Genomic DNA, 27,453 nt, shown 5'->3' on the forward strand with positions numbered 1-27,453 from the left:
TAGGGTGACATTTGGAAAACCAACTCTCTGAGCTCCTGCAGCTTGTTCTAATTGTTTCTAAACCAACCGGAACCCTGCTCACTAAAGAAAACACACACACACGCACACACTCACACACATCCATGCACGCACTTACCCACAGACAAGTTAACATGGGCATGTATGGATATGTGCTCATGCACAAATCCCCACTCACCAAGCAGTATGATCTTAATGACACTCTCTCTCAATGACACAAGCACACACACATGCACACACACATGCACACACGCACACAATAGGGAAGATGGCACATAAAGCTAGATGGCAGAAACTGGAGCCACCTGTTCTCTTTCACACTCCAGTGCACCTCCTTATGCAACCTATTTCATGACTGTCCCCAGTCTCCCTTGCTCTGCGCCCCACACACACACACACAAACACAAACACACACAATAGCGCACCGGAACCAACAGCTCGATATTCGTTAAAGCGCCAAAATCTCTTCCGACACAGAACCTCGTGGGAAAGTAACCCACCAGAATAAGCCCAGGCGACGCGTGCATTTCCTCGTCCACATACACGACGTGTGCGTTTCTCTTGTGTTTCCATTCGCGTGAGCGTGAATCGTATCTCGTGTGTTTGCACTCGCAAATTAACGTTGAGGGTAATTATGGCGGCGCAGCTGTAACAGGAAGTTGGGTGTGAGCTGCAGAAATGTAATTAGGCAGAACACCGCTAACCGAGTAAGTACAGTAGAACAGTGGTGATGCTAATTCCAAAACACTTTCTGCTCATGATCTAATACTGTCACCTGGAATTAAATTACAGGCGGTAAGAGATAAAGTAAACGGGGAGATCACAGACACTTGAATTTAAAAGGACGGTTATTAAAGAACCGTAAGCTGTGATGTATGATAAGGCCCAATTCTCTCGAGGCTCAAGCACATGAACACACACACGCATGCGTGCACTCAAAGTCCTCAAACGTCCTTCCAATGGGGATCAATATGGTACCGTACTAGTTTGAATTTCCTGCTTCTAAAGGCCAACAAAGACAGGCAGGGTGCTTATTTTCCTTGCCTGGTCACCATGTACCACTGTCCTATTTCCAATGTCGACACGCGTCGACGCCCCGGAAAATCAACCGTTTTACCTCCCTCACTCGCTGAATTGGCCCTGATGCTATTGAGTGGTGTCCTTTATCTGCCTCCACGACGGAGCGTGTGGTACCGGGAGATGGTGTGTGTCGCTCCTTTCACTGTCACCTCCGCAGTTCAATACTAGCGTTGGGTTTTTGCTGCTACGTTGGCTTTACCAAACACATTAATCGGACCGACGCGTGATCGGGAGAAAGGAACTTTGTACAAAATGGGAAGACACGAGACCCAGACGTTTTGCGTGAAATATATCCTCCCAACATATGAAAGGATTCTATGAGGATTTGGCAGTGAAAGTGTCCTAATCTGGTGAGCAGGATTAAATATGTTCTATAGATCTGATGAGTCTTGCGGGCCCTGGCAGTAAACGTAACGGTGATCATGTAAAATCATGGAACAATCGCAGGTCATTCATTCAGAAACTGTTATTACCAAAGATTAATAGATCTGCCAATAACATCTGTCTGATTGTAATATTTCCTCATCGACAGTAACAATAATCTGTAGCATCGTGGTCCCAGGCCGAGTTTGTCTTTTTTCTCAAAAAAAAAAAAAAGGAATTACAGCCAAACAATCCGCACCTCCAGTCCTTTTATGTTCAACAGGGAAAAAAACCACAAATAGGCACCACACCAAAACATCAAACAGTGTGTGGCTGTCTATACAGCTTACTTAAGGAGCTCAGGGCTCGTGTCTGTGCTCTCTAATGGGCTCTAATGGCTGGATAAACGCTACAAGGCTCCACGCAGATTTCTTGATCTAATTAGGCTACTAAGAATTTCTATTAAAGCCAAAATTTGCACATGGGGTGTTGTGAGAACGCATGAGGGAATCGGCAGTGAGTTGAAAACCCACTATCAGCGTGAAGGTTTACGCGGGACAGCTTGATTAGGGCTAAATAGCGGATTTAAATAAAAAACAATCAGTGATGGAGTTCCAACCTCAGAAGATTGAGAGAACAACAGGCAAAGGTAAATCACTTGGATACAAATGAGCAGACCGAGGCCCGGGGTGACCATCAAGACGAGTGTACAGGCCACAAAAGTTCTGTGTCAGGGGGACAAAACCTGAGCCTGGGAAAGAAAACAGGAACCGCGGCTCAAGCGTGACCTGAGATGAAAACGATAAAAAAGGCAGCAGTGAAACTTTCAGGATGGTGCAGAGAGAAGAGAGCGGTAATGATTTACAAACTCAGGTGTCCTTTGTCAAGAACACGCTATGCGGCAGGCTGTCTCCTCGCCAGCAACAGAACGGCCTTTGTGTGTGTGTGTGTGTGTGTGTGTGTGTGTGTGTACTGTGTGTCCCAACACTCTGGAGGTGCACATAGTCCTATAAATACACACATGCAGAGGTACATGCAAAAGCAGCTAATCAGAGCGAATGGAGGGTATCTTTCTCCTGTTTTATTGGGCTGTGTAGAACAAAGGCAATGTTCTAATGGTCTTGCATACACATCAGCTTCCTGTGACACATGAACACCTTAAAACACCATCCTTTAATGCTGCTGGCTGGTTTGTCTTGTTATTATACAAGAAAAAAGGTGATAAGAGATGAAGGTTCAAGAGAACCTCTAATGCATCCTACCAGCATCCGCCTGTCTGCTAAACAGAATCGGGCAAAAAAAAAAAAAAAAACTTTCCTTCGCACTCACATTAGGAAGGTAAAAGTTTGCAGAGAGGAAGTTCTTACACACCAACACACTCAGTGAACAAAGCAATTATTTGGTTTGTTGAAAGTGTGAACAGCCGGAGCGTTCAGACACAAAAACAGTGCAGAACACCCACACAGACGGTGCTCTAAATCCTGTTTAGACCAGAACCAAATACATTTCCATTCATGTCCTGTGAGCCCAACAGGTCCCACTTCAGAACGCTCACCTGTCAGCCTCAACATCATTTATACAAGCGTGAAACAAGTTAAAAGAAGGCTGAGAAAGTGGCACATTCCCCACACAAAGGCCAGAGCCAGACTGTAAAATAAAGCTTACATTTGATCTCAGGCCTAAAATCTATACTGCTGATGGTGTGGTGCTTTTAAAGACAAACCGTATTTTCAGCTTATGTGGGCCGCGTGTTTTAAAAATATATAGTCAGTGGATAAAGAAAACCCTGTTCCTCACAATCTACACTAACGGTAAACACACCGATAGGAGACTGCCGGGAAACAAGAGAAAATCTGATTTTATTTCAGATTTTTGCTGCTTCTAACTCCCAGTGTCTGTATATAAAAGCTAACACGATGATTTTAGGGAAGCAGGGAAAAATATCCTCAGCCGTGAAGCTGACTAATGATTAGCGCCGCGGTACGTTTGTGGAGGAGGGAGACAAATGGACTGATTGTTATGCCCAGAAAGTCAGATCCAGTATTCACAGAGGAAATGTGAAAAACTCTGGCTCATAAGTCTGAAACAAACAACCCATCGCATGGTGAAACTGCAGATTGAGCCTGTTGGCCGTAGCATTCCTCTAGTTTATTGGACTGGTTGGTACAGAACCCAGTAAGTCTCTGGTAATAGAACCCCATCAGAAGTGATCCAGAACATTATCCAGTTTATAAGGCGAGCACAGAATCAGCAGTGGATCGGAGAATCTCCCAAAGTCTTGCCACCAATCCCGTCTTTTCTTCCCAATTTGTCTTGTATAAGTATAGAGGGAGGCTGAAAAGGTCCTTGTTGAACAATATACAGCCTTCCAGCAGATCCGTGACTCTCAAATGTGAAGGTTTCAATGTGCAATAAATAAAAATGTCTGAAAATAAGAACCAGAGCTAAAATATACCAGTCCAGGTACAACCACAAACACAAGCTCCCACACGTTTAAACACTCGATGCCTCTCATGCTCCAGATCTCCCAACAGCCATTAGGAAAAAATATATGTTGCCGCGCGCAAACGGACATTATTTTCCCTTTTGAATTAGAATGAAAAAAAAAAAGATCCAAAGAATTTCACAGATTGTGAAACAGCACTTTTTGCTGAGAACCTGGGGCGAGGAGAGCAGGGCTGGTGTGGCAAACAGGGCACAATCAAAATGCAAATGAGTTCACAATGTCATCCCGTGACTTTTACCACCTATTTTAGCAGCAACTTACATCCTTTGTCTGCTCGTTTCTCCCTTTAAGACTAGCAGAGACATTGATGGAAACACTATCAAGCAGGAGAACAATGATGAATGAAGCAGCCTCTGGTCAGAAGATCCGATAGAAGTGCACCAAAAAATAGCATATGACATCTTTTTTTTTTTTTTGTATTATTGACTCACAGTCAAACTCATGTCACCTAGCAACAGTGAATGACTGTGAGCAGAAAGGGCATCGCAGCCGCCTTTGATTTGGAGGCATCTAATATGATCAGTATCTAACCGGTGCGCTGCTTTGGATGAGAGTCCATGTCGATGACGACTGTTCAGCCACAGGACCTGCAGTCAGAACGCAGACTGGCAGGCATTGATGCTGGTGGCACACCGCTAATGAGGCCTAATGAGGGTTCCTGAGCAGTTCTGATGGACACGGGAGCTAAGAAGTAGGGATGAAGAAAAAGAGAAGTGATGGCGAGCAGAGGCGTGACTGGGATCAATCTAAAGGTGCATGTTTTTCAGGTGGAGGGAACAGAGAGGATCACGGAGAGCAACAATCGATGATAGTAAACTGGATCTACTGTGATGCTAAAGAAGGATGTGACAATTCAGGGGGAAATAGTGTGTCAAGAACATCATTAGCAAAGCAGCGGCCTTATTTTCCTGTGAGAAAAGACTTAAAGGCGTCCATTTTGTTCATTTTTATGAGCGTGAATGTGCAGCCGGTGGTAAATGGCAGTTTCCGTCACCCCATAAAATGTATTTATTCACTCCACAATTAAAACTTTGACTTCAAACATCCACATGAAGGAGACCAAAACAAAAGATTTCCCTCTCCCTCGGAAAGTGCTGGGAAAACAATTAAATCGCCGATTAATTTAAACCGAGAAGCTGCAGAAGTCCAATGAAACTGGCACTAGTTTCTTTGTAATTGCAAGGGACGAGCTCGGGCTTCTCAAGGTTGCCGTGGCAGCAAGCTGTAATCTTGTTTCTTATCCAAGCAAATGGAGTCGGGGTGAATTGGAGCCTCTGTAGGTGTTAATCATTTGTCTGTGGAAGGAAGCCTGTGATCAGTCAAGGATTAACCTACCTGTATCCTAATGCATGCTGGGAGACCGTCCAACTCCCTGCAACTCAGAACAAATGTAGAGTTGTGGGAACAAAGAGAAGATTTTATCAGTTCTGATGCAGACAAAATCTCCACAGGCACTTTTTTTTTTTTTTATAAATCTATTCTTGCACGGCAGTCCAGCTAAGGCTGGATTGATTGCTTCACGGGGCTGCTTCCCCAGGTGTCAATGTGGCCCCCACTGGTGCTGTGTAATAACTGCAAACACTGTGCTATATACATTGCATTACTCCCAACTAAGCATATCCCAGGTGGCTGTCGCCGCTGTTCCCGACGCACGTACAGCCATCCGTCTGTGTTTCCCCATCGGCACAGCCGTCCCAACAGGAAGTCCATTATCCTTTTCCTGAATGATGACCTATGTTCTATTAAAACATTATCACACATGTGCACATTTACTTATCCAGAAAATCACAATTCTGTTTAAAGGTCGACACGTTTATCACTGTACCCCCCCCCCCCCCACACACACACACACACACACACACACGCAGCAGCTGGTGAGTCTCCCTTTTCTGTGCAAGAGCTGCACTGATCCAAGTATCTGAAGGAACTGGCCGCTGGAGAAAACCCACATTGGAAGTGAAGCGAGAGGCATCAGCAGATTCACCATTAGACGTCCTTGAGGCCTGATAATAATGATGCAGCTGCCACCTGTAAGATCACAGTAAGAACCCGCTGAGAGCCCTGAAACATCTACACTTCAGTAAAGATGACAGGGGGAGCTCTACTGTGACACCCCCCCACCCCCCAGCAACGTTATTGATGTGGGTCGCTCTGATGGACCTAGATATTACCTCTGCACCAAAAAAGTTCAAAGCGAGAAAATATAATGATTTAATTTGGTAATGTTAGAGTTAATTCCTCCCCGGTTCTTCATGTACCTGCGCCGCCGCTGCTTTATTAGCTGCCTTATGAAGCCGGCGTGACGCTGCTCGGGTCACAGCCGGCGACTTTCACCGTCTGTTTTTAGTGAAGACTCCAGAGAGCAAATTTAACCAGGTTTGGTTATAGACTGTTTGAAGAACACAACATAAAATGAATAAGAAAAAAGTCCTGCTGGGTTTGATGGCTTTCTCCTGAGACAAATGGCAAGTTCAATTATCTTAGTTTGATCCTCAACTGAAAGTAATGCGTCTGTATTTGAATATTCTCCATTGCTTCAACTGTTATTCCTCTTGAGATAACACAATTCAGCAACGCCCAGGACTCCCTCAATTTTCATAACTTCCCTGAGTTTTCCTTTTTATTATATCAGTTATAAAAGTGATTTTTTTTAACACAGTAGGCCGAAACAAAGTCTGTCTCTGGATGCTTCCTCCTGTTTGCAGGTTAAATGTGAAATAATATGATTCAAGTTGGACCGTGAAGCCAGAACAACGCGTATATCACCTGCATCCCTGCGATGATGCCACGGGAGTGTCAGAATCCCCGATTTTACCATTTCAGACAGCACCGCAGGCTTCAGCGATGTGGAGGGTGTGAGGGAACAGCAGGGCTGGAGTCTCGAGTGTTGTTTCACACCAGCAGCTGGAGAGGAACGGCGTGATAAGCACAGCGACGCCTTCGCAGTCGTGCGTGTTTCCAGCCGCGGCTGCTCTCCGCTCCGCTGCCATGTGTATTAACATGGATGAACTCATTAAGCTAATTCACGATTACCAAACGCTCCCGTTCCAGTCGTCCCAAAGCGTTTGTGGTTGCAATCGCCAGTGAGTGGCCAGTGTTTGTTCAGAGGCTGCCCGACCAGGAAGGGCATGCTAACGGACTAAATACGTTACATGGCTCCACCGGTTCCTCTTTAAGTTCAAGGAGGAGCTGCACAGGCCCTCGGGGCTGCATAACTCGAACCATAACGCAAATGTGCACGTACGCACGCTGACTTGTCCGTGACTCCTCAAATCGTCCCAGACAGATGGTCTGTAGCTGAGTGTGGTATAAGATTACAGATACCGACAGAACACACATCCACGCTAAATGCTGAGAGGGAGTCAGTCATTTTCAGCAGATTTCTCGGAATGTTTTTAGAGTCTCTTATTACGCAGGTGCCTGTGATCAAATAAAAGACCTCCGTACCGCTCTACCGCCTGTGCTCCGTCCTAGAACAAGCTACAGGATCGACTGGAGAAGAGCGATTCTAGGCGAGTCTTGGAATAAATCCAGCGTGCAAGCATTTTTCTAAATGAGACACATTTTCCGAATGAGGTTGGACGCGGAAAATGAGTTTGTGGAAGTTATTTGGTACTAATTATGTTTTAATGAACTATTTTTGTTCTGAATAATTGAATCTTTTCCCTTATAAAAGTCATGGAGATCATTAGCCTACATTCTACATTGGTCTCGTCATTGTTTCTGCACCGCGTCCCATTTTTGGGGCCCGTTATCGCCAGATACAAGAAAACGCGTCATCCTTAAATGCTGCTCTCCCTTCCGTAGCATCTGGATGGCCACGTACCAACAATCCTCTCTGGGAAGATTATCTGCAAAGGACCTCTGCACAAGGGCCGCAAGTAATCTGAGCAAAACATAAGACGAGGCCTTCTCCGACACTTAAAGAAGACACAAATATGGTCTATTCACCTCAATGTGAAACAGGAAGGTTAGAGATTTAAAGATCTTTTGTTTTTAAGCCCAGAACTGGATTTAAAGTGAGGATGAGCAGAATGGAGACAATGTCCTTCATGGTGGACCGTGGATGGATGCTCCACGGTCACCGCTGATATGCATACTGCAGCGGGAGCATGCATTGTTGATGTGGGCACGTGTGACGCTGTATGAGGCCGGCCTGTTATCGGCAAACGCAGGTGCACGCGCTGCAAAGTGTCATGTTTCATATCTGTGAGTGCCTGAAAATGCGGTAAATTATCCGTCTGTCCGTCTGTTCTTTATGAGGCACAAGGTAAAGCAGCGGTAACAAAGAGCACCGGAGGAGGGAGGACGACGCAAAAGGAGAGAAAAGGAATGAAAGAGGACAGATTTCTCCGTACGTACCCGATTTAATGTGAGAAATGGAATCAAAGACGCAAACACTTGTGATTAATGATCTGCACTGAAATGAGAGATGGGGACTATAGACACTGATTTACATACATATGTAACACAGTGGAGCTTAGAGCTTTAATAATCACCCTTAATTTGCTAAGACAAGAGCCTGAATGGGAGAGAAAATGCACAGTTGATGTATGTACGCACGTCCAGGTTGCCTCTCAGTTTATGGCCGTGCAGGTTTTGGTTGTATTTCCCTAAAACAAATCACGCCCAGATTTGATTCAGTCAGAAAGTTAGCATGTGAAGACAAAAACAGCCCCGAGCACAGAAAGACAATTTCCCCAACTCAAGCAGAGAAAAATGCATCTCATAATTTATGTTCTAATGAAAGGCTGACATGGTTTGCCTGGCAACCTGAACATGACAAAAAGACTCCAGGCGGTCAGTGAATCCTCCGAAAATAAAAAATTGAATAAAAATGCCTTGTGTAATAGCTTTGAAAACAGACAGAAAAGCCACGTGCACGTGTCCCTGTCTTTGTGCAAGATAGGAGTAAAATCTACGATCTACTAAGATCGTTCCATTAAATATTATAAGAGGGGTCAAATTCAAATGTACATAAACTAGAATGGAGCAGAGGCCACTTCTGTTTTTGCCGCTTGATCTTGAACCGCCCACACACGAGCACACATCTGGCTGTGCACCGAGCATCGTTCCAAACGGACGCATCGCCAGGGGCGTGCGTGCGCGTTTCTGTGGGCCGGTTTCTGCTGCTCGGAGGGGGTCTGCGAGAGCGACCCCGACTGTTTCAGAATTTTCTGTCGTCGCTGAATATTCATCCGCAATATTTGCTCGTGAAATATTCTGGCTCTGTGTGTGCATGTGTCTATTTTGTCTGTAGGCCATCCGGAATGGGAAGATTCCAAAAGAATAACTCATCAATATTCATGTGATTTCGTGCTTTCATTAATGTTGCAGGAAATTGTTTCAGATCAACTATCTGTGTGTGTGGGGGGGGGGGGGGCAGTGGTAGACATGGAGAGAACAAAGTGATGATTAGAACTGCTAGAAATGACCTTATGTCTCAGGCAGATGAAAAGGAAAGTAGAAAAAAGGGAAAGATCATACAGATGAGGGGAGAGGGTGAGGAGAAAAAGAGGAGGAGGTCAAAGAGAGAGAACAGAGTGGGAAGGTAGGACGAGGGGGGGGGCAGTTCTGAAGGTATCTGTCCTACTTTGGTCTGACTAATGAAGCCAAAGTGTCCTAAATCTGTCCTGAATCACCGGAGGCTCACTCAGACCACCCTGTGCTCCGTGTGTGTGGATCTGTCTCGCCTCCGCTCCGGCCTGACACATCCTGGTCGGTGTCTGAGGGAGGGTTATGCCGCACGTCTGCTTGATGTTACGTGTTCTCTACTGTACACTGAAGCTGCGTGTGTGTGAGATGTGTTCTTAAAGAACCGCAGCCACTTCCAGTAATCCGACAGGAGCGACAACAAATGCACGTGCGGTGAGAGCATATCGATGATATGGGAGGCGTGGGCGACGGAAATAGCAGGAAAGCTTAGTGTCCATGGGGAGAAAAGGACAAAAACACCATACAAACATGTGTTCAGATCCCAAAAAAGGCTCTCCTTTGAGGAAACACGCCCACTAAATTTTTAGGTTTCAAATCTCTTATCAGCGTCCGTGCACTGGGTCGCTTTAACACGCCGTCCCCAGCGACGCGACACGTTTCCGCACGGGTGTCTTCGTGCTTCCTAATCTCCATCCTCTTGGCTCCCCACACATGATTAACCATGTTCAAAGAGGACAACGATGAGTTAATGAGAGTGGCGTAATTGGCTCTCGTGTGTTGGTTGTAGATATGCAGCGCCGAGAGATCCACGCAAACGCGCGCGTGAAACGTGATTTGAGAATCTGCGTTGGAAACTGGTGCCACTGGCCTGGATTTCAAAGTTCATACGGTGAGTAGAGATATGGTGGACACACCTGCTTCCAGCATCGGCGTGCTTCGTTACTCTTAACAAACTCTGCCGGCTGGGATGATTTGTACAAATTCCTTTTCTTTATTTTCTGATAAACATATAAAGGAACTGTTTTATCTGTTAGCTTCTTGTCTTTACTCCCCTGTCTACGCTAATGTGCACATCTCGTGGGGTTTTTCCTCAGAGTTTCATAGATGAAGCTGAAACTAATTGCTTTTTTTAATAGCTTGGAGCATGCTTTATTGTGTGTTAGTGTGTCCCCATGTGCGCACTGTTCGACTGCGTGTGCATCTGCGCATGGGCAGCTGTATAGTAATAGGTTGTTGTTATTTGTGTAGAAGCTGCTGAACGTGCTCCCATTTTGCATTTATCTACCATCAAGTGATTCAATGTTCCTCTAAAGCCACATCACAGTTTAGTTGGCTGCTTAGTGTAAAGCAAAGCAAAGCATTTGCATATTTTGTGTTTTTTATGTTTTTATTACTGAATAAAACTCCTGGGGACGTCTGTAATGCAGACAGCAACAACCCCAACAGGAGCCTATTGAAATCTGAAACCCTTTGGCATCTAGCAGCCGTTAATTATCATTCTCTGTTAAAATAGAAACACTTTATGTGGGAAAGGCACTGCCTCTTCTAGCGTCGTGCCTGACCTTGTGCAAAGTTGACAGTACTGGGATGCAGCGTTTGCCCTAGATGCTCAGCGGCAGCAGAATGGATAGATTGGTCAATACTCAGCAGCTATGAAACTGTAGGCTTGGAACATATGAATACATTTAAAAAAAATACCTGTAAGACCAAAATATTACACTATTGGAACAGAGCTGCCAGTGCTGCTTCTGCCAATGCTAACTGGCTTTAGAGTGCACACTCATATGAGCATTGTGGATATCCATACATAAATCCACCAAATAATTGCATAAATCCAACAAAGACTGGCAAAAAAGGAGAGTCCTGGAAGAGCTGAGTCAAAGCCCACATCTTAATCCAATGGAGGTGCTGAGGGGAGACTTTAAACGGATTGTAGATGCAAAAACAAATGTGCTATAGATATTGGGTGGATTGTGGATCATTGAGTCTGATAAAAATTCAAAGCTTCTGGATGCCACATCGTCTCAGTAACAGCGGATTCCAACAATAAAATGAAACTAATCTCACATATGAATGAGGGAAAAATCAAACACCTGCACCGATGAATCCGACTACAGTCTGGAGTATTAATGTGGGGGAAAACCTGCTTTAATGAAGATCGGGGCGAGGGAAACTGTGCCACCATGAAAGAGGATTTTTTTTAAAAAGGATGAATTAAACAAAAACAAGTAGCAAAAATGTATTTTTGAAAAGATTAAAAAGAAACTCTGACTGGGGTTTCTGAGCAGTGTTGAGCTCGGATTTGGGCCTCTCTTCAAAGGCTACTGGCCTTTTATCTCAGCCTGCAGACGCTCCCGATCACTCGTACGCACACAATTGTTATATTTAAAGTGCGCTATAAAAAGTGCGCAGTCCCTTTGGACGTTTTTCATGTATAAATGTTCGCAATCCAATCAGAGAAATCTAAATAGATTTTCTTTTTTAAATCCACAGCTTTAAGAAAAACAATTATTTCTTCAAGAGAAAACAGATCTGTCTGAATTCACCTAAATTATGAATGGGGATATCTATTGGATGCATGCACACTGGCAGACAGCCGGCTTCTGGAAAAGATAACAAAGTTGTCATTCCCCCCATATACACACGCTGCTAGAATCAATCAACTGAAGACAGGTGGCGGTCACGGCAAACTTGCTGAAGTTCAAACTGAGCAGCAGAACGAGGAAGAAAAGAGACTTAAGTGACTTTGAACGCGGCCTGGTTGTTGGTGCCAGACCAGTGGTAAATCTGCTGGGATTTCCAGGCACCATCATCTCCAGAGTTTGGTCCTTATAAGGGAAAATATCCAGTGAGGCAGTCGTGTGGACGGAAAGGCCTTGTTGATGTGAGAGAGCCGAGCAACCAAGGAATGCAGAACGCATCTAGGAACAACACGCAGAACCTCGAGGGAGACGGGCTACAGCAGCAGGAGACCACACCGGGGCCACTCCTGCCAGCTAGGGACTGGATAGTGAGGCAACCATTCACACAGGCTCATAAAAATGGACAATAAAGGATTGGAAAAACGAATTTGGGGTGAACAGCACGACAGAATGATCCATCCTGCCTTGTATCAACCCTTCAGGCTGCTGCTGCTGGTGTAATGGTGTGGGGACTATTTTCCTGGCACACTTGGGGCCCCTTAGTACTAAATGAGCATCATTTAAACTCTGCAGCCTACCTGAGGATTGTTGCTGCCCAACATCCCTCTCTGAACACACTGGACCCATCTTCTGATGGCTACTTCCAGCAGGATAATGCACCATCACAAAGCTCTCAAACTGGTTTCTGGGACATGACAATGAGTCCTCTGTCCTCCAATGACCTCCACATTCACCAGAGCTCAATACAATAGAGACATTTTGGGCTGCGGTGGAGATTAGAAGGCGACCTTTCACAAGCAGGGTGGACCTAATAAAGTGGACGGCGGGTGTATCTATGTATATAAATGAACAAACCTGCTGTGCAGTCAGTATAATCAATAGGTCATTACTCCTCTCCTGTCTGACTTCTGTTTCATAGATAATCAGTTCTTGTTCTATTCAAAAACTCTTGCTGAGGTAAAATATTTGACTAGCTTATGAACAACCTCTCTCCAGAATCGCGGGTCAATAGCACAAGCCCACAGCGGTGTTCGCCGTTTGATAGTACGATTCAGCAAATCTCTTCATCATCCGTGAGGCAGATCGGTGAGAAATATTTCTATCGATTTGCCGACTTGTGGAAAAGTTTTTTTTTTTGTTTTTTTTAAACCTGAAATCATATTTGTAGTTGGCTCGTTAAACTCGATGTTTCCACCGGTGAGGCGTCTCAGAGTGGACCGGCTCCCACCGAAAACCTCAACTGCCTTCTGGGGCAGGCGTTTGTGGGTTGATCGCCCTGGAGAATTCAACAGCTCTGAGCTTACAATACTCAAACTTTGGCTGCTGTTGGCGCCTGTGGCCGCTCCAGGAAGATCCCCCGCTATAGCTCTCTGCTTTTCTTTATTGCAAACGAGTTCATAAACATATGCGACAGCTGCCTTTTCTGTATCATCTTACATCTGCCCGAGCTGTTACAGAGGGTCACATAATAAAAGAATCTGCACAGAGCCATCATGGAAAGAAAACAATCCCCTTTATGGAGTGTTTCATGCTGGCTGAAAGTTTAATCTACAGAGTCCCAACAGTCTCCATCAAATGCTTGAATATTAAGTTCATCAGGACGAGATGATGTCAGCGCTGCAACATATGAACCCCTCATATGCTGATATCCTCTATCGATCTGCCAAATTTATGAAACATTATTACATTCAACATTTCTTATACTAATTTTAACTAAATGTCCTTGGTAACGATACCTTTGATACCGATTCACTAAATGGAACGATGTCAGCAGCTGGGAGATGTTCTGCTGCTTTAATCCCGCTGGAATCAGCAAAACTCAATTGTTTCATTTAATTTAGAACTCATAAAGCTAAATCTTGCTGTTGTAAAGGATTGAGGATCCCCAGTAGACTCCTGAGGAATCAAAAAGTTTCTATGAAGCTCAGGAGTGGTTGGGAAACATCGATCCTTCAGCAGGGACTGAGCGCTAATCGTGATAGGGAACGCAAACCTCTTCTGAAGGGGTGGATGCTCAACAGAAGCCCGTGTTTTTCTTTACCAATGACATCGACCCTGATCTGACCTTTTGAAAAAAAAAAAATCCAATTATCGAACAATAAAAAAATTCAAGTTAAGTTAAATGAACTTTCAGACTTATGGGGAGTTTTTTGTGATGGTGAAAGCAAGACGAATCAAACCAAAGAGAAGAGTATCATGTTATTCCCGTCATCTGTGTGGGACTAGGCCAAAATAATAATAAAAAAAGAGTAGTGGGGGCCAATCCTTACAATTGTTTGTGTGTGTGTGTGTGTGTGTGTGTGTGTGTGTGCGTGTGTGTGTGTGTGTGTGTGTGTGTGTGTGTGTGTGTGTGTGTGTGTGTGTGTGTGTGGTACACGTGTTGTGGTCCTACAGCTATATTGCATCAGTCTGGTGAGTGAGCAGTAACAGCATTACCAGCGAGCCATTCTGGGGGGGGCAAACTCCACATTTGCTGTCTGGCCCTGTTTTAGTTTCAGACTGTTAATATGAAGACGGTGCAATAATAACAGACTTGAAGTTGTGATATCAGATTCCCAACTTGTCGCAGCATTTGTTGTCCTGCCTTCTAAATCTTGAAAACCTTTTTTTTTAAACCTCATATTTTCATCATCTGCGATTTAGGTGGTTCTAAACAATGCCAGTATTGTACTTTAGTCTACTTATCTTGCACACAGTTGCGCCAGTTATAAAACGTTAATAAACCCACCCACCGAGTTTCCTCCCTCTCCCAGGAAAAGAAAAAGTACAAACGGGAGTAAGAGAGAATCACTAACAACTCCCATGTTGGGGTTTCAAAGGCCTTCATGACATCAGTTCTATAGAAGTAAGAGCACTCTTGAATTTCGTTTTTTAAGCCAGAACTAATGTCTGGTTTCATCTCTCGTCTTTGCCTCTTGCAGGTTGTGTCACCAGTCACACCTTGTGTGTCTCAGTCACTTTCCACATTTCACACTAGTTCATTCTCAGGGTTTCCAAAGCATTGATTTCTTTACATTTCACCTCAAAGCGTCGGGAACAACGAGCAGTGGAGTATCATGTTATTCCCGTCATTGGTGTGGGACTCGCTCAGGAGTACTGATTCATCGAGATGTTGGGACTGATCAGGGCGAAGAGAGGAAGAGATGCTGGGATGGCCGGAGAAGTCAAATGTGCATGGGATTTTTTTAAAAATCAACTGATACGGGACGTCTCATGGCTGACCTGTCTCTTTTTGACCTTTTCTTTTTGTTCTCTACCTGACACCAATACAGCCAGGCTCCTCGTTGGCTGTACCCTCGTTAACAGCCTTTGCCTTTCCTCCACGTGTCCCTCCATCCACCCATCAGTGCCGCTGACCTGCCCAGGTCATTAAACGCTGTGATGAAGGTGTTGTTGCTCTAATTAGACTAATTAGAGTTGTCAGTTATAACCTGGCCGTCCGCGGGGAAGATTTAATCCTACTGTGACTCTACCTGACCTTGGCCACAGAGCGTGCACGTGTCTGTGTGATACCTCTGAGCCCACCCGTGACCTCAGCGCGGTCCTATTGGACTCCTCCTGTTTTAGTTCTGTCAGATCTTCACGCTGCCGTTAATCATTCAAACCACTTTTCCCGTCATTTTGTTTAGGAACGATTAGGATTTTGTCATTTTACTCAGGCTGAATTGCAACCACACTGTTAAACTACACTCAAACGGTGTTGGTGGACTCTGATGTGGGTGTTTTAACTTTCAACAACACACCTACCTGCAAGTACACTCTAGAAATACCCACACGGACACCGAGTCGGAAAATGTGCGGTGAGACTGCACCAAATAATAGTGATACGAAAAGGCAAAGACGCTCAGTAATTTGGTGAAAGCCGGAAGTCTGACACTTAGAGCAAAAAGTTATTTAGTCGATTGTCTTAGTGCGTCACAGCCTGGTCGGATACAGAGCAAATCTCACATATGCAGCCTCTAAAGTGCAGAAACACTAAATATGACAAAGCTTTGTGGTCACCTTGTGGTAAATTATGCACAGTCAACACAAGGTCGCTGCCGCGTGACCACAGCAGCATCTCTTATTCAGAGAACATCAAACTGGTCTGGTAATTTGGCCATGTGCCAGTTAATGCTTTGCACCATTAACTGTACATAAAGATGGATGACAGGAGTGTTCCCTAAAACTGAAGGCGAAGCATCTTCATCACCTCCTGGTGGTGGGCGGAATACGGGTCATAAATCCCATCCATTGTGGTCGTCAAACAGGACAAACTGGAAAACTCAAAGTGTTTGTGTATGTTGTGATTTCACGACATTGTACTGAAAAGTGTAGAGCTGGAGAGGAAGACAATCAGGCAATTAAGAGTCATATAGTAGACACAACCGTAGTATTCTCCCCAGTAATTGTGCACTATTTAAAGTACAGTACTGTGTTGTGGAACAGTACACAAGTATTTTATTATCTTGAAATGAAACACTTCCTTCCTGCGGCTGTATAAAGATATGAGACGATCAAAGTGTCGGGCTGGGAGGACGACGGATTCACCTTAGCCTGAATTATACCTTATTCTGACTTGGGATATGGTAAACAGGGTTCTGTATCCTCTAGATGAGAATAACAGAACAACAGATGCCCACATTGTCCTTGCACGTAGATGAAAGTGTTGGCTGGCGTTCTTATGTTCAGTTGTGTTCAGACAGATCGGCCTGATGAAGAAACGTGCTCTTATTTAACATTTTAAGCTGCAACGCTTTGGACATTTATTTCTTCCAGGCTGTGAATTCAACTCTAAATGCTAAATTTCTCCAGACAAGTTCACGCTGGTCTCTCATTTTATTCTGGCTATTAGCTGACAGTTTTCCTTTAATCCTTCATGCTACATTCAATAATTATGATTAATGAAATGTTTTAAATCTTCATTCTGGCTCACTGCGGTGTGTATTTGTGAGGGAGCATTTTATGATGATTTATGTGATGTGTATGTGATTTTTACACGTAACTGCACGGGTCCGAGTGCAGGGCCACCTTCCTCCACTGTATTAATCTTTATGAAAAGACTCCTGTCAAATTGTCTGGCGTCTCTTCCTTTAATTTCTATTTATTATTTTCCATTAACCTGTCTACGTCTTCCTGCAAGCATTTAACATCTGTATCTTGCTGCATGTACCCACCCTTCTTCATGAAGCATATGTCCCTTTATCATTAAAGACCAGCTCTGGCACAGGAACGGAGAGAAGATCGCAAATGCACAATATGGAGGGTGGTGGGTGTAGAGAAATTACGTTGGGCTACCAAGCGGAACACATCTAAAGTCATTTCTTTCTCCCAAGGCAGCTCAACAGCATTGCAGGATTGCTAGCTGGCTAAACAAATAGCTGCAATTCCTGAATGTTTTTGTATTTTTATTCCATATACACACTGTGGGTATTGTTACATTTTTTTTATGCCACTGCTGGAACACCCGAAACATTCTAGAAATGGAATGCATAAATAAAACAGAGGGACCACATGATATTTAGCATACATACCTTTTCCAGAGTTTTATGCTGGAACGTATTTTTGCAGTGAAACAGCCCTTTAACTGACCTTGGAAATAAGAATGTGTTGGCTTGTATTTCAATCTCACAAAAGAAATGATATGAAGATGCAGGTATCATCTGCAATCAATGAAATACCTGCACAAGCGTTTAGCTCAAGAATATTCATTCTGACATAGAAGAAAACAACTGGGGCAGAGTTTCCAATGTGTAGGAATTGATTCTATTTTTAGCCTATATGGGTTTTGAAATGGTCCCTGCCTCAAAACAGGTTCTATATGATCAACACTACGGTTCTTTAAGCAACGTTAGATGCTTGAAGAAAGGACTTGACCCCTGCATAAGCACTTTAACCATCAGGAACCCCAGAAAACTGTTTGGGATATAAACCTAAAGCTGCATTTCCATTAGGCAATACAGTCTGTCCTGGTGCCTTTTAAAAAAAGTTAAACTCTAACCTGTGTTGCTTTTTCCCCACAGCCTGAATAATATTAGCTGCCTCAGCTAGGTCAGGGGCCTTACACGGTATCAGTATAACACAACCAACCGTGCCCTTGAATTCCAAGAAGCATGCAACGCTTACTTGAAGCCAAATAGTAAAAACAAACGAGACACAACATTCTTTTCAATTTATGATGCACTTTATAGTTATACTGGAATGTAGGAGCAGGTGGAGTTTGTTGAGAAGATGAGAGTTGGGGAAAGATGGTTTTAAAAGCCACTTCTCCTTCAACTGATACTAAACTCCTTCTGACCTTCACAGTCAAGTACATCAATGAGTGCTTTTGAGTAAATTGACCTACACTATGGAACTTTACAGCCATATATGGACAATAAAGTCACCTGCACTTACAGAGAAGACCATTTGTTTCTGCTAATGGGTTCCTTATGCACCAACGACACCTTTGCTGACTAACACCAGAACACTACTGTCAACTTTGTTTTCTTATCCCCGTATTCTGAGGGGGCCTCTTTTTTAGCCTTGTGGCTAAGCCACCACATTATTAAATTTGTCTGCCACACAATGGACGGATGCAAGTCTCCTGCTGTGATATCGTTCACACTAGTCTGTTTGGAACTCCTGAGGATTTAGGATCTGGCGTATTGATCTTAGCAGACCCAACCATTTTAACATTGTCATTACGCTTCATGAAAGGTAGCAGGTGAGATTCTGTTGTGGCCTATGCCCATCCCTTGTTCTAAGCTTAGTCTACACCAGCCAAGTACAACAATGCATCTTCTAATTCTAAAATTGTTATTCTACAGGAAATTACAAGTTGGGGTGTATGTTTATGTGACGGGCTGTTGGGTTTGCTACCTGCCAGAGAACTGGTGCCATTTAAACAGAGGTGTTTCTGTTGAATTACGGCGCTAATATGCCTGGCCTGGATCAGAGGACTTTACTGGCACAGAGTTTGGGGGTTTCCTCAGGGGGTTTGTTGAAAGCAGATCTTAGAGTGATATTTGTTGTGCAGCTAGTTGCTCATCAAGGCACTGCATTTGTTTTAGATACGGCAGCACCTTCTGTGACTCATACCGGGCCTGATAGGCCCAGAATAGAAGAGGTTTGCCTGCTCTGTGTGAAATGAACTAAGGTTTGTCTGCTCTGTGGGGCATGAATTTAATAATGATACCATTGGATCGTCAAGGGAACATATGTAACATTTACCTTCTCTCATCTGAGGCAGAGAAACGAAGGAACACTGGGTTGGGTCAGATGAAAACATTGCCTCTTTAATATTTTGGCAATTGGTTTTTGGATTTTCCAGTGTTTCCATTGCAATGATCCTGTGGGTGCTGCTGCTGACTCACATTGAACTTGGGTCCAACTTGGCTACATCACACAGCTTTACAGTTGTTCTTATTCATGCCGAAAGGAACAGACAGCACTACTAGTTTACCTAAAAAACTTTCCTTTTAGGTTCCCAATATATCAGTTAAATGTCTCCCAATTTAAACATGCAGAGTATAAAAGTCTCAACTCGGGTACAAACTAAAAAAAAACCTTTTTTTAGACAAGGATGGATTTACATCAGAGATCAGAAAATGGGAGGAGACAGCTGCTTAAAATCAGAACCCAACATAGAATCAGTGGTCAGAAATCACCAAAATGACAGTAAATCTGTTCATTTGATGGATTTGAAGATGGTCAATGGCAATGATTGGTTGGAAATGACAGCGGCCAACACAAGCCAGAGGTAGCTATGAGCTTGTTTGCAGCCCAGCCAGAAATTCAAAGGATGCATGAAATCAAGGCTATTCTGAATTCAATAACTTAATGATTTCATATGCAACTGTGCGAGGGCGTGCAATGATTCGTTAAACAAGCAACAAAACATAGATTAAGCCCCAGTTTGCACTTTTTAGATCATGCCAACCCACCTCATTCACTTCTTCACACCATGGTGCTTACTGCTTCCGCACAAATGAGGGGAGATGCGTAGACATGAAAAAACATGAGGAGACACAAGAGAGATGGCAAATGAGTGAGGTGGAATACAAGTCAGCAGACAAATGAACAACAAGCAACATCAAGGAACACAGATGGGGAAGACAGATACGGAGCAGCACATCCACACAAACACAAGAACCTGCACGTGGACCGCCTGTTTCTAAATAACTAAAAGCTGTGTACACGCCAGCATTTCAAACATAACTGCAGCACAGCCACACACAGCAGCGAGGAAGCTCTGTCACTATGACTTTTGAATCTTGCTGAGAGCGGTGTTGAGGGGACGAACATGCCTTTCAACTTGTTGATGGTGTGCAAAGCCAATGCCATTTAGGGATTAGAGCATGAAACCAAATAAAAGTCTCCTAAGACATGAGATTTCTTGTGTACCTACTAAATATATACCAAACAAACACATGTAGAGAATGTAGCAGCTAAAGAAACTGACACATACAGGAGATGTATAGAAAGCAGTAAGATGAACTGTACACAGAGATTCACCGCATTAGGGTGACTAATGCCGTCAAAAATATAAAACAGTGATTAAGGAAAACCCTCAAGACGTCTAAAATGTTTGGACATGAATGCTAATCAAGCAGACATGGCAACATAAATAAGAATGATCAGAGGCAAGAAAAAGAGAAGAGTGAAGACAGGGGGCCAGCAAAGACTGGGAGAGGATGCCAGGACAGTAGGAGGTCTGGAAAGGGGACAGAGGAGGAGAATGATGGCAGATGAGAGGAGGATCAAAGACCAGGAAGACAGGATAAAGGCTAGAGATGCCAGTTTCATTTCATTTTCACTGAAAGTTTTCTAGTAGCACAACAATCTCGTACCATTTATCAGCTTTAGACAAACACCTGACCAATAATGCACAAGTACAATATGTAATGTAGTATACTATGGGTACAGAACACGGCAGAAGAAGCTGCAGCCAATCAGGCGCCAGATAGCAGCTTTAATATTTCAGCCGCCGAGCTTTAATATTTTTTCAAAGCATTATTCAACTTTGAAGGCAGATTTCAAGTACTTAAAACTCAGGTTTGAAGAGGCAGAGATGGCATCCTTAAACATGGAAGTATTTCTTATTCCAGGAGCTATTTTTCCTTCTTCGTGCAGAGTAACATGTTTGCCATGTTTACAAAAAAGTTGGTTTTTGCCGCCATTTGAGACGAAACAGCGTTTGAATCTAGATTTACACTGTTGCAAGACGTAATAATTTTTGCCGAAAGTGAGTGAAAAAGAGGGTAGTGACAGCTGCTTCTTTTGACTCCCCAGCTAAAATGTTAATCTGGTCTTGACCTTTTGGAAGACATCTAAAGCGACCGCGAGCCAACCAGCGCATTCAAACGCATGTAGTGAGATTTTGGGAAAACCACTCGAGTAAATTAATGTCTGGGCAGTCTGAAAGGGCATTTCCACCCAGGAAAATGAAGAGCTGGATGGAGAAGGAGAGAATCGAGTGGTGGTAAAGGGAAAGGACGTTGCCTTTGAACAGGGTTGCTTTAAACCGTGGTTCACTTTTATATTCCAGGTGCCATATCTGGATGAATTCTGTCTGTTGTGTTTACCTCTCTTCTTAACTCTCTTTTCTTCGTGGCTCTGTCTCCTTCACCTGCCTTTCATTCATTTTGCTGAAGGGGTCTTTTCCATTTGCTGCTTTGACATTCCTACTGATGACACCTTGCCTGAACTTTCAAACGTAACACATGAAGGGTGCTGAGAACGTGTCAGTACTTCCTTACTCTCCTTCACGTCCTCTCCTCAAAGTGTCACTTTCCTCTTACCCCCCCATTCTCCTTGTCTCCTCATGTCCTCCTGTCTTGGCCAGTTCTACTGCATGTCACTGTTCTGATAATTATTTATTAACATGTTCATGCCACCACCGTCCTTGTCTGTTGCGGCCATCTGTGCCCAGTTAGGTGCCCGCCTCCCTGTGCCATTCTGCCCCGCCTGTGTCGGGGGGGCATACAGGAATGCAAAGAGGCTCCCACACAAGCAGAACACAGACTCTGTTCAGACTTCTCCAACGCACAAACCCACACTTAAACACCTTCTGCTGACAGGCCCTCTCTCGCTGGTGCTGCCCTGGGGCGAGGTGGGGGTTGGCCAGGGTGAGAGGCACACAGCAGTAGCCCCGCGTTCCCTTCTGTGCCGTCCTGCTCCGATTGCTCTGTTCTTTTCTGTCAGCACTAAGGAGGTGTATAACAAGTGGTGCCATCTTGATAAAGTTATTTAGAGGACAGTGGAAGGAAGAAGATTTCAGCGGTAATTATAGATCACCTCACGTTTCATCAAGTTTTAGGAGCCTTAGAAGGCATGAGAAAGGATGCATCATGCTGCACGGTCATTGTCTCGCACTTGGAAAGAAGAATGGAAAGATAATATTGAAAAGTGACATGTCCATCAGCATCTAACTGTAATTTATTCATTTATTACCATATCATGCGTAGTGCAATACAATCCTGCAGGATTACAATTTGTTTGGGATCTGGGCTCTATTCAGAACAACTGTCAAAAAGGTTTCCATCCGAAATATTTACTAAATTATACATTTCAATCATGATTTAGTTAAGCTCAGGGACATCTCAAGTATATGTGCGCGCTTCACAAATTTTGTTGTTACTGAGAGGGGCTGAGTTTTTCTTTGCTACACTCCAGACTAAGATGCAAAGATATAAACTAAAGAGGGAAACAGAGCAGAAGAAGGGAAATACGCAGCAGAGGGGGAGCGGACAGCCTGTGGGACTGCAGCAGGATTGTGATCATGTATCCTGGATCTCAATAAGTAAACAGAACAAATATTCTCCATCTCTCCTCCTCCTCTGCTATCTTCACAAGCCATTCCAAGTCCCATGCTGTCCATTCCCTCACCATGATCTCCATCTCTTGGCTTCTTTACTTCTTGGCAGTCCGTCTCTCTCATCTCCTTTGCTCCCCATGGCAGCCTCATTTCATCCCCTCCCCGTTTTTGCTCGACTGCTATCTGCACTTCTCAACTTCTCGCACGTTCCACCATGAAAACTTTTTTTCTCCCCCCTTTAGATTCTTCCCATTCCTGCTGGTCATGATGCTTCTCATGCATGTGTGCATAAATCAAAATCTCTGAGTAGAACATTATTAAGTGGCAGTGGAGTGGTCTTGGTAAACTCTACCAAATGTGGGTGTGGGATCTTTCTCACAGAGAGTGCCTCTTTATAGTGAACGGTACACTGGAGAGCATGTAGAGACTGTGTATATGTCATTCTGAATTGCTATAATTAGGAGTCACAGCGAGTAATATTGTGGATCAGAGTTAGATAAGCACTGGCAACAATCCAGCACTGGAACCAGCCTCATGAATACACATAAAGCCTCCAGGGGTACTTCAATGGCTGGACACAGTGGCAGAAGGGCGTGTTTTGGCTTCTGCCACTGCTAAAATGTACCACCCACAGATGGCAGGGGCCAGTTGGGTGTATCTATTATCCCCTGGACAATATCCCTCCCTCGCTGTAAACTTCTTCCAGAAATGCGCAAACCCACAAACTTTCTCTGCTGCCCATCGAGGTAGGAAATGAACGAATGAACGAGTTAAAAAAAAGGAAACGAATCAGACTTCGGGCAGTTACGTAATGCACCAAAGCTAAAAAGGAATCAAGTTAAAGTCGAAACATTAAAAAGTGGGAGTTGCCCTGATACAACCCCAGTGGGGACGCCCACGTGAGCAAAACACAACACGGAACATTTCCTGCGGCAGGCAACCTCCACCTGAGAGACAAATCCTTTCATCTCCATGCTGCCACTGCAGTATGGATGTCACACACATACACACACACACACACGCACACACACACACACACACACACACCTGCTTCCTCTTGGACCACCACCATCTCTTCACAGTCACAAAAAACACTTGAAATGATGCAATGACAACCTTTCCTTAGAAAAAATAAGCAGGCGTCGAGGCTGTGGATATAGAAATGCATACGTGGCAAAGAAAAATACTACAACAAAAGATGAGAGTTAATTAAGCTTGCTGTTAACGGCTATGCAGAAGCACAAAGTCAATCAAAAAAGCACCACGTTTATGGCTTTTGAGTCTGAAAGGCGTTATCCCAAGCGGCATGTTGTTCCCGTATCTGCACTGGTTTCCTCCAGGAAATGTGGATTCCTTTGTTTGTTTAGCGCAAAAGAATCCCGAGGTATGAAGATTTCCCTTTAGGTAGGTGAACAAAACATGGATGTATTGAATATATATTAGTATTGAATATTAATTCTAATGTATTAACAATCCTAAGCAGAATCCAAACTGGAAAAACCAAATTTAAGCGGGGGGGGGGGGGGGGGGGGGACTAGTCTGTGTAATGCAAATCAGTTGATTTTCTTTTCAGTATTCTGGGCTGCCAGCAAAGCCAAAGCCTTCAGCCCCTGACTGATCAGTGGCCCGCACAGAAGACACACACCACTGTTTGGTTGGCGGGGAGCAGAAAGTCGTCAGCTGGGAGAGACCACTGCAACACTCACATCGACACTTGTTCACGCTGAGTTAGGCTTGCACTCCACAGCAGAGTGACAGTATTTGCAACCAGCATTTAAATGTGCCATTTTAGTGCCATTTTGGCTTAAATTGCTGCCTGTTTCTCGATAGAGTAAAGGAATCATTTTGATTTTCAGCCATCACGACTACCTGAATGAAGTAGTTCGGGAACCCATTTTCTTTCAACTTTGACAGTGGCGAAATTTGTCAAAAAAAAAGACTCAACAATTTCACTTCTGTATTTACTTGGCAAAAAAAAAAAAAAAAATTGGCAATCTCAATCTTTGGTTTTATTTTACGGCACCATCTGGAGCATTATAAGAAGTGTATTTCAGTTCTGTAATTGCAATACAGAGTTTGCCTCATTATCTGGTAAGAGGTTTGAGAGTGAAGGATTATTAAATTATTAGCCTACAATTACCAGTTACTTCAAATGTTTAACAATACACACACACACACACACACACACACACACGCACATAAAGATGATCAGAAATTTGGTAGGTGGAGGCGCTCTTGCCCAAATGGAGCAAACAAAATAAGATGTAATGGTCCTGGGAGTCTCTTAATATTTTAACCTTCAAACCAAAGTGCCTCCTCTCCTGAGGAGCAAACATGTGCAAGCACACGTGCACAGATTTGGAAAATTGTATTCAACAATATTATGTGGAATCTCTCCTCCATGCACAGGCACAAATGTCCACGTCTACAAACGTAATGTTTGGACGTAATGTAATCGACTGGAAAGGGGTCACGGGTCAATCAAATCTAAGATGGCGTATTGGATAAAAGTTCAAAGTGCGGTGAAAGACAGGTTAACGTCACATTAGAACAGGGAGAGGAAAGCTGGGACAGTGCATTCACATGTCAATGCTCTCGATCCTGAAGCATGCATGGGATAGACTATATAAGGGTGAAAGGGAACATTTTTGTAGGACCCCTTCTGGAAGATTCCTGCAGGGTGTTTTTCCCCTCACTAAACCTGATTACGGCTCCCTATTTCCCTAAAAATGAACATCATGCTCACGTCTCTCTGCCTTCAACGCTGGCGTTTCATACACAAGTAGGTGCAAACTGTGGGTATGACTACAGGCAGCAAATTAAGTGTTGGGCTGATTAGTTGTTTGTATGCAAGTACAAATAGCGTCTTACAAAGAGGTGATTCATGACTACATTATGGTCTATTCATACGCCGCTGTGTTTGTGGTAAGCTTGATTTGGCGTCTGAAGCACTTCTATGCTTTAAAGAATATGCAGATTGGAGTGCAATTGACTCGCTCAATAGCCGAAATCATATAATTTGTCAAGATGATCGTTGTACACCACAAATATTCTGCACCATTGAGCTAAATTTAAAAAGAAAAGCAGCTAATTCACCCCACTGCATTTTAAAAATGGAAACTATGAACCATTCTGACTACAAGCAGCGTCAGACAGCTGTTTTGTTATGCTGATTTCAAAAAAAGATTGCGGTGCTCAGTTCCAATCACTTTGGGATAGAAGATATAAATCTAAAAAAAAAAAAAACGGGGGCTGCATTCCTCTCTACATTACAAGACAAGGCAGTGCAGGTCACATTCCCGAGTCAGAGGGTCTCCATACAAGGTTTGATCAAGGCACTAACGGCTTCACATTAACCTAAATGCAATAGTCGTAGATGATTACCAGTATTACCGGCATTTCTTCCACTTAGACCACTGTGGGTTATAATTTTTAAAAAGCAATTATACCTAGATGAGCTCATTATTCAGCCTTTGAATGTGTGTCAACTAATCAAGCCTTAGTACAAAGACCCCCACTGTTCTATCTAACACAGTACATCAAGGTAGACCACTACAAGACAGCCACGTCCAGGTGAACACAGACACTCACTCAGTAGTCTCCTTGATGACAAAGAGGCGCTCCCATGCGCCTTGACGCCCTGAAACATAAGACAGTTGACACAAAGCGTGACCAACAAAAAGAAAAGATGGAGACAAAGAAGGAATTGTTGTTAGAGCAGAGGAGAAAGAACTACATTCTCTGGGAGCGGCGCTTCACAGCAATCACACATCAGCCTCCGACGCTGCACGCCCCATAAAGTGCATCCATCAGAGGAGCCGAGTGTTATTCCTCATTAGGTGTAAACAACGGAGAACAGCTTTTTAAAAACCTCGACGCCGGTGATGTAAATTGCTCAGCGAGTCGACGATCGATTGAACAATCACTCGGCCGATCTTTGGTTAAGCTCCATATTTCAAAGTTTGGCGTCAACAATTGACGTGATGTATCAGAGCGCCGGGCAACCTAATGAAAAAGGCTCTTCTTGTTCCCCTTTTGTGTGAAAGATGTGAGATTTGACAAACAGGTACAAGAAAATAAAGCTAGTGGGTGATGACACAGACAGGCTTTATAAATACCGGTTGTTGGCTCTTTGTGTTCCCACACAGTGATGTGCTTGCCAGTCCCTAAAAATGTTTAAGAGGTGCCAAAACAATCAGATTTAGTTAAGAGACAAGGACGCAGTCATTGATTTTACAGAAAACATCACAGAAAACACAGTTGATGGTTGCAGTTGCGCATTTAAAAGAAGACTTGGTCCCCCGCAAAAGCAATATCAGTGTCGTTTCTAAGAATCAAATAAAGCTTCTGCCTTTTGCTGACAGCATATTACTGGCTCGGCAGAATTAGGTGTCTTTTACAAACGGCAGGAGTCTCTTCGGTGGCTTACATCTAGAGCACATTTACAGACCTCATTAATCCTGCTACTTTAATATGGGTGATTTTGCTAATGTAGTAATACTGCCACACGTTGGATTGAAATGCATCTGGCTCGTAAAGACACTGCACCAAAGTCAAGAATGAGGCATAAATGCACAGAGTTATTTTAAAGAAAATTCTTTAAGAGGAGTGGTGGTAGAGACAAAATGTTT

The 27,453-nt window shown here is 43.8% G+C and overlaps 1 protein-coding gene across 5 annotated transcripts in view; it reads right to left on the reverse strand.

The window, feature by feature from the left end:
- Nucleotides 1-27,453, reverse strand: part of ccser1 (coiled-coil serine-rich protein 1) — a 72,390-nt gene that overhangs the window by 3,962 nt on the left and 40,975 nt on the right. The window contains exons 11-12 of one of the 5 annotated variants that reach the window (XM_029829444.1): nucleotides 26,414-26,462; nucleotides 19,950-19,979 (exon numbers count right to left, since the gene is read on the reverse strand). The exons of 2 other annotated variants lie outside the window; for them this stretch is intronic. In XM_029829444.1, coding sequence (XP_029685304.1) covers nucleotides 19,963-19,979; nucleotides 26,414-26,462 — 66 coding nt within the window. In that variant the 3' untranslated portion in view covers nucleotides 19,950-19,962. The remainder of the gene's footprint in view (nucleotides 1-19,949; nucleotides 19,980-26,413; nucleotides 26,463-27,453) is intronic. 2 more of the 5 variants (XM_029829443.1, XM_011615576.2) reach the window with 2 other exon arrangements.

This window comes from Takifugu rubripes, chromosome 21 (assembly GCF_901000725.2).
Source record: "Takifugu rubripes chromosome 21, fTakRub1.2, whole genome shotgun sequence".
NCBI classification, from domain to species: Eukaryota; Metazoa; Chordata; class Actinopteri; order Tetraodontiformes; family Tetraodontidae; genus Takifugu; species Takifugu rubripes.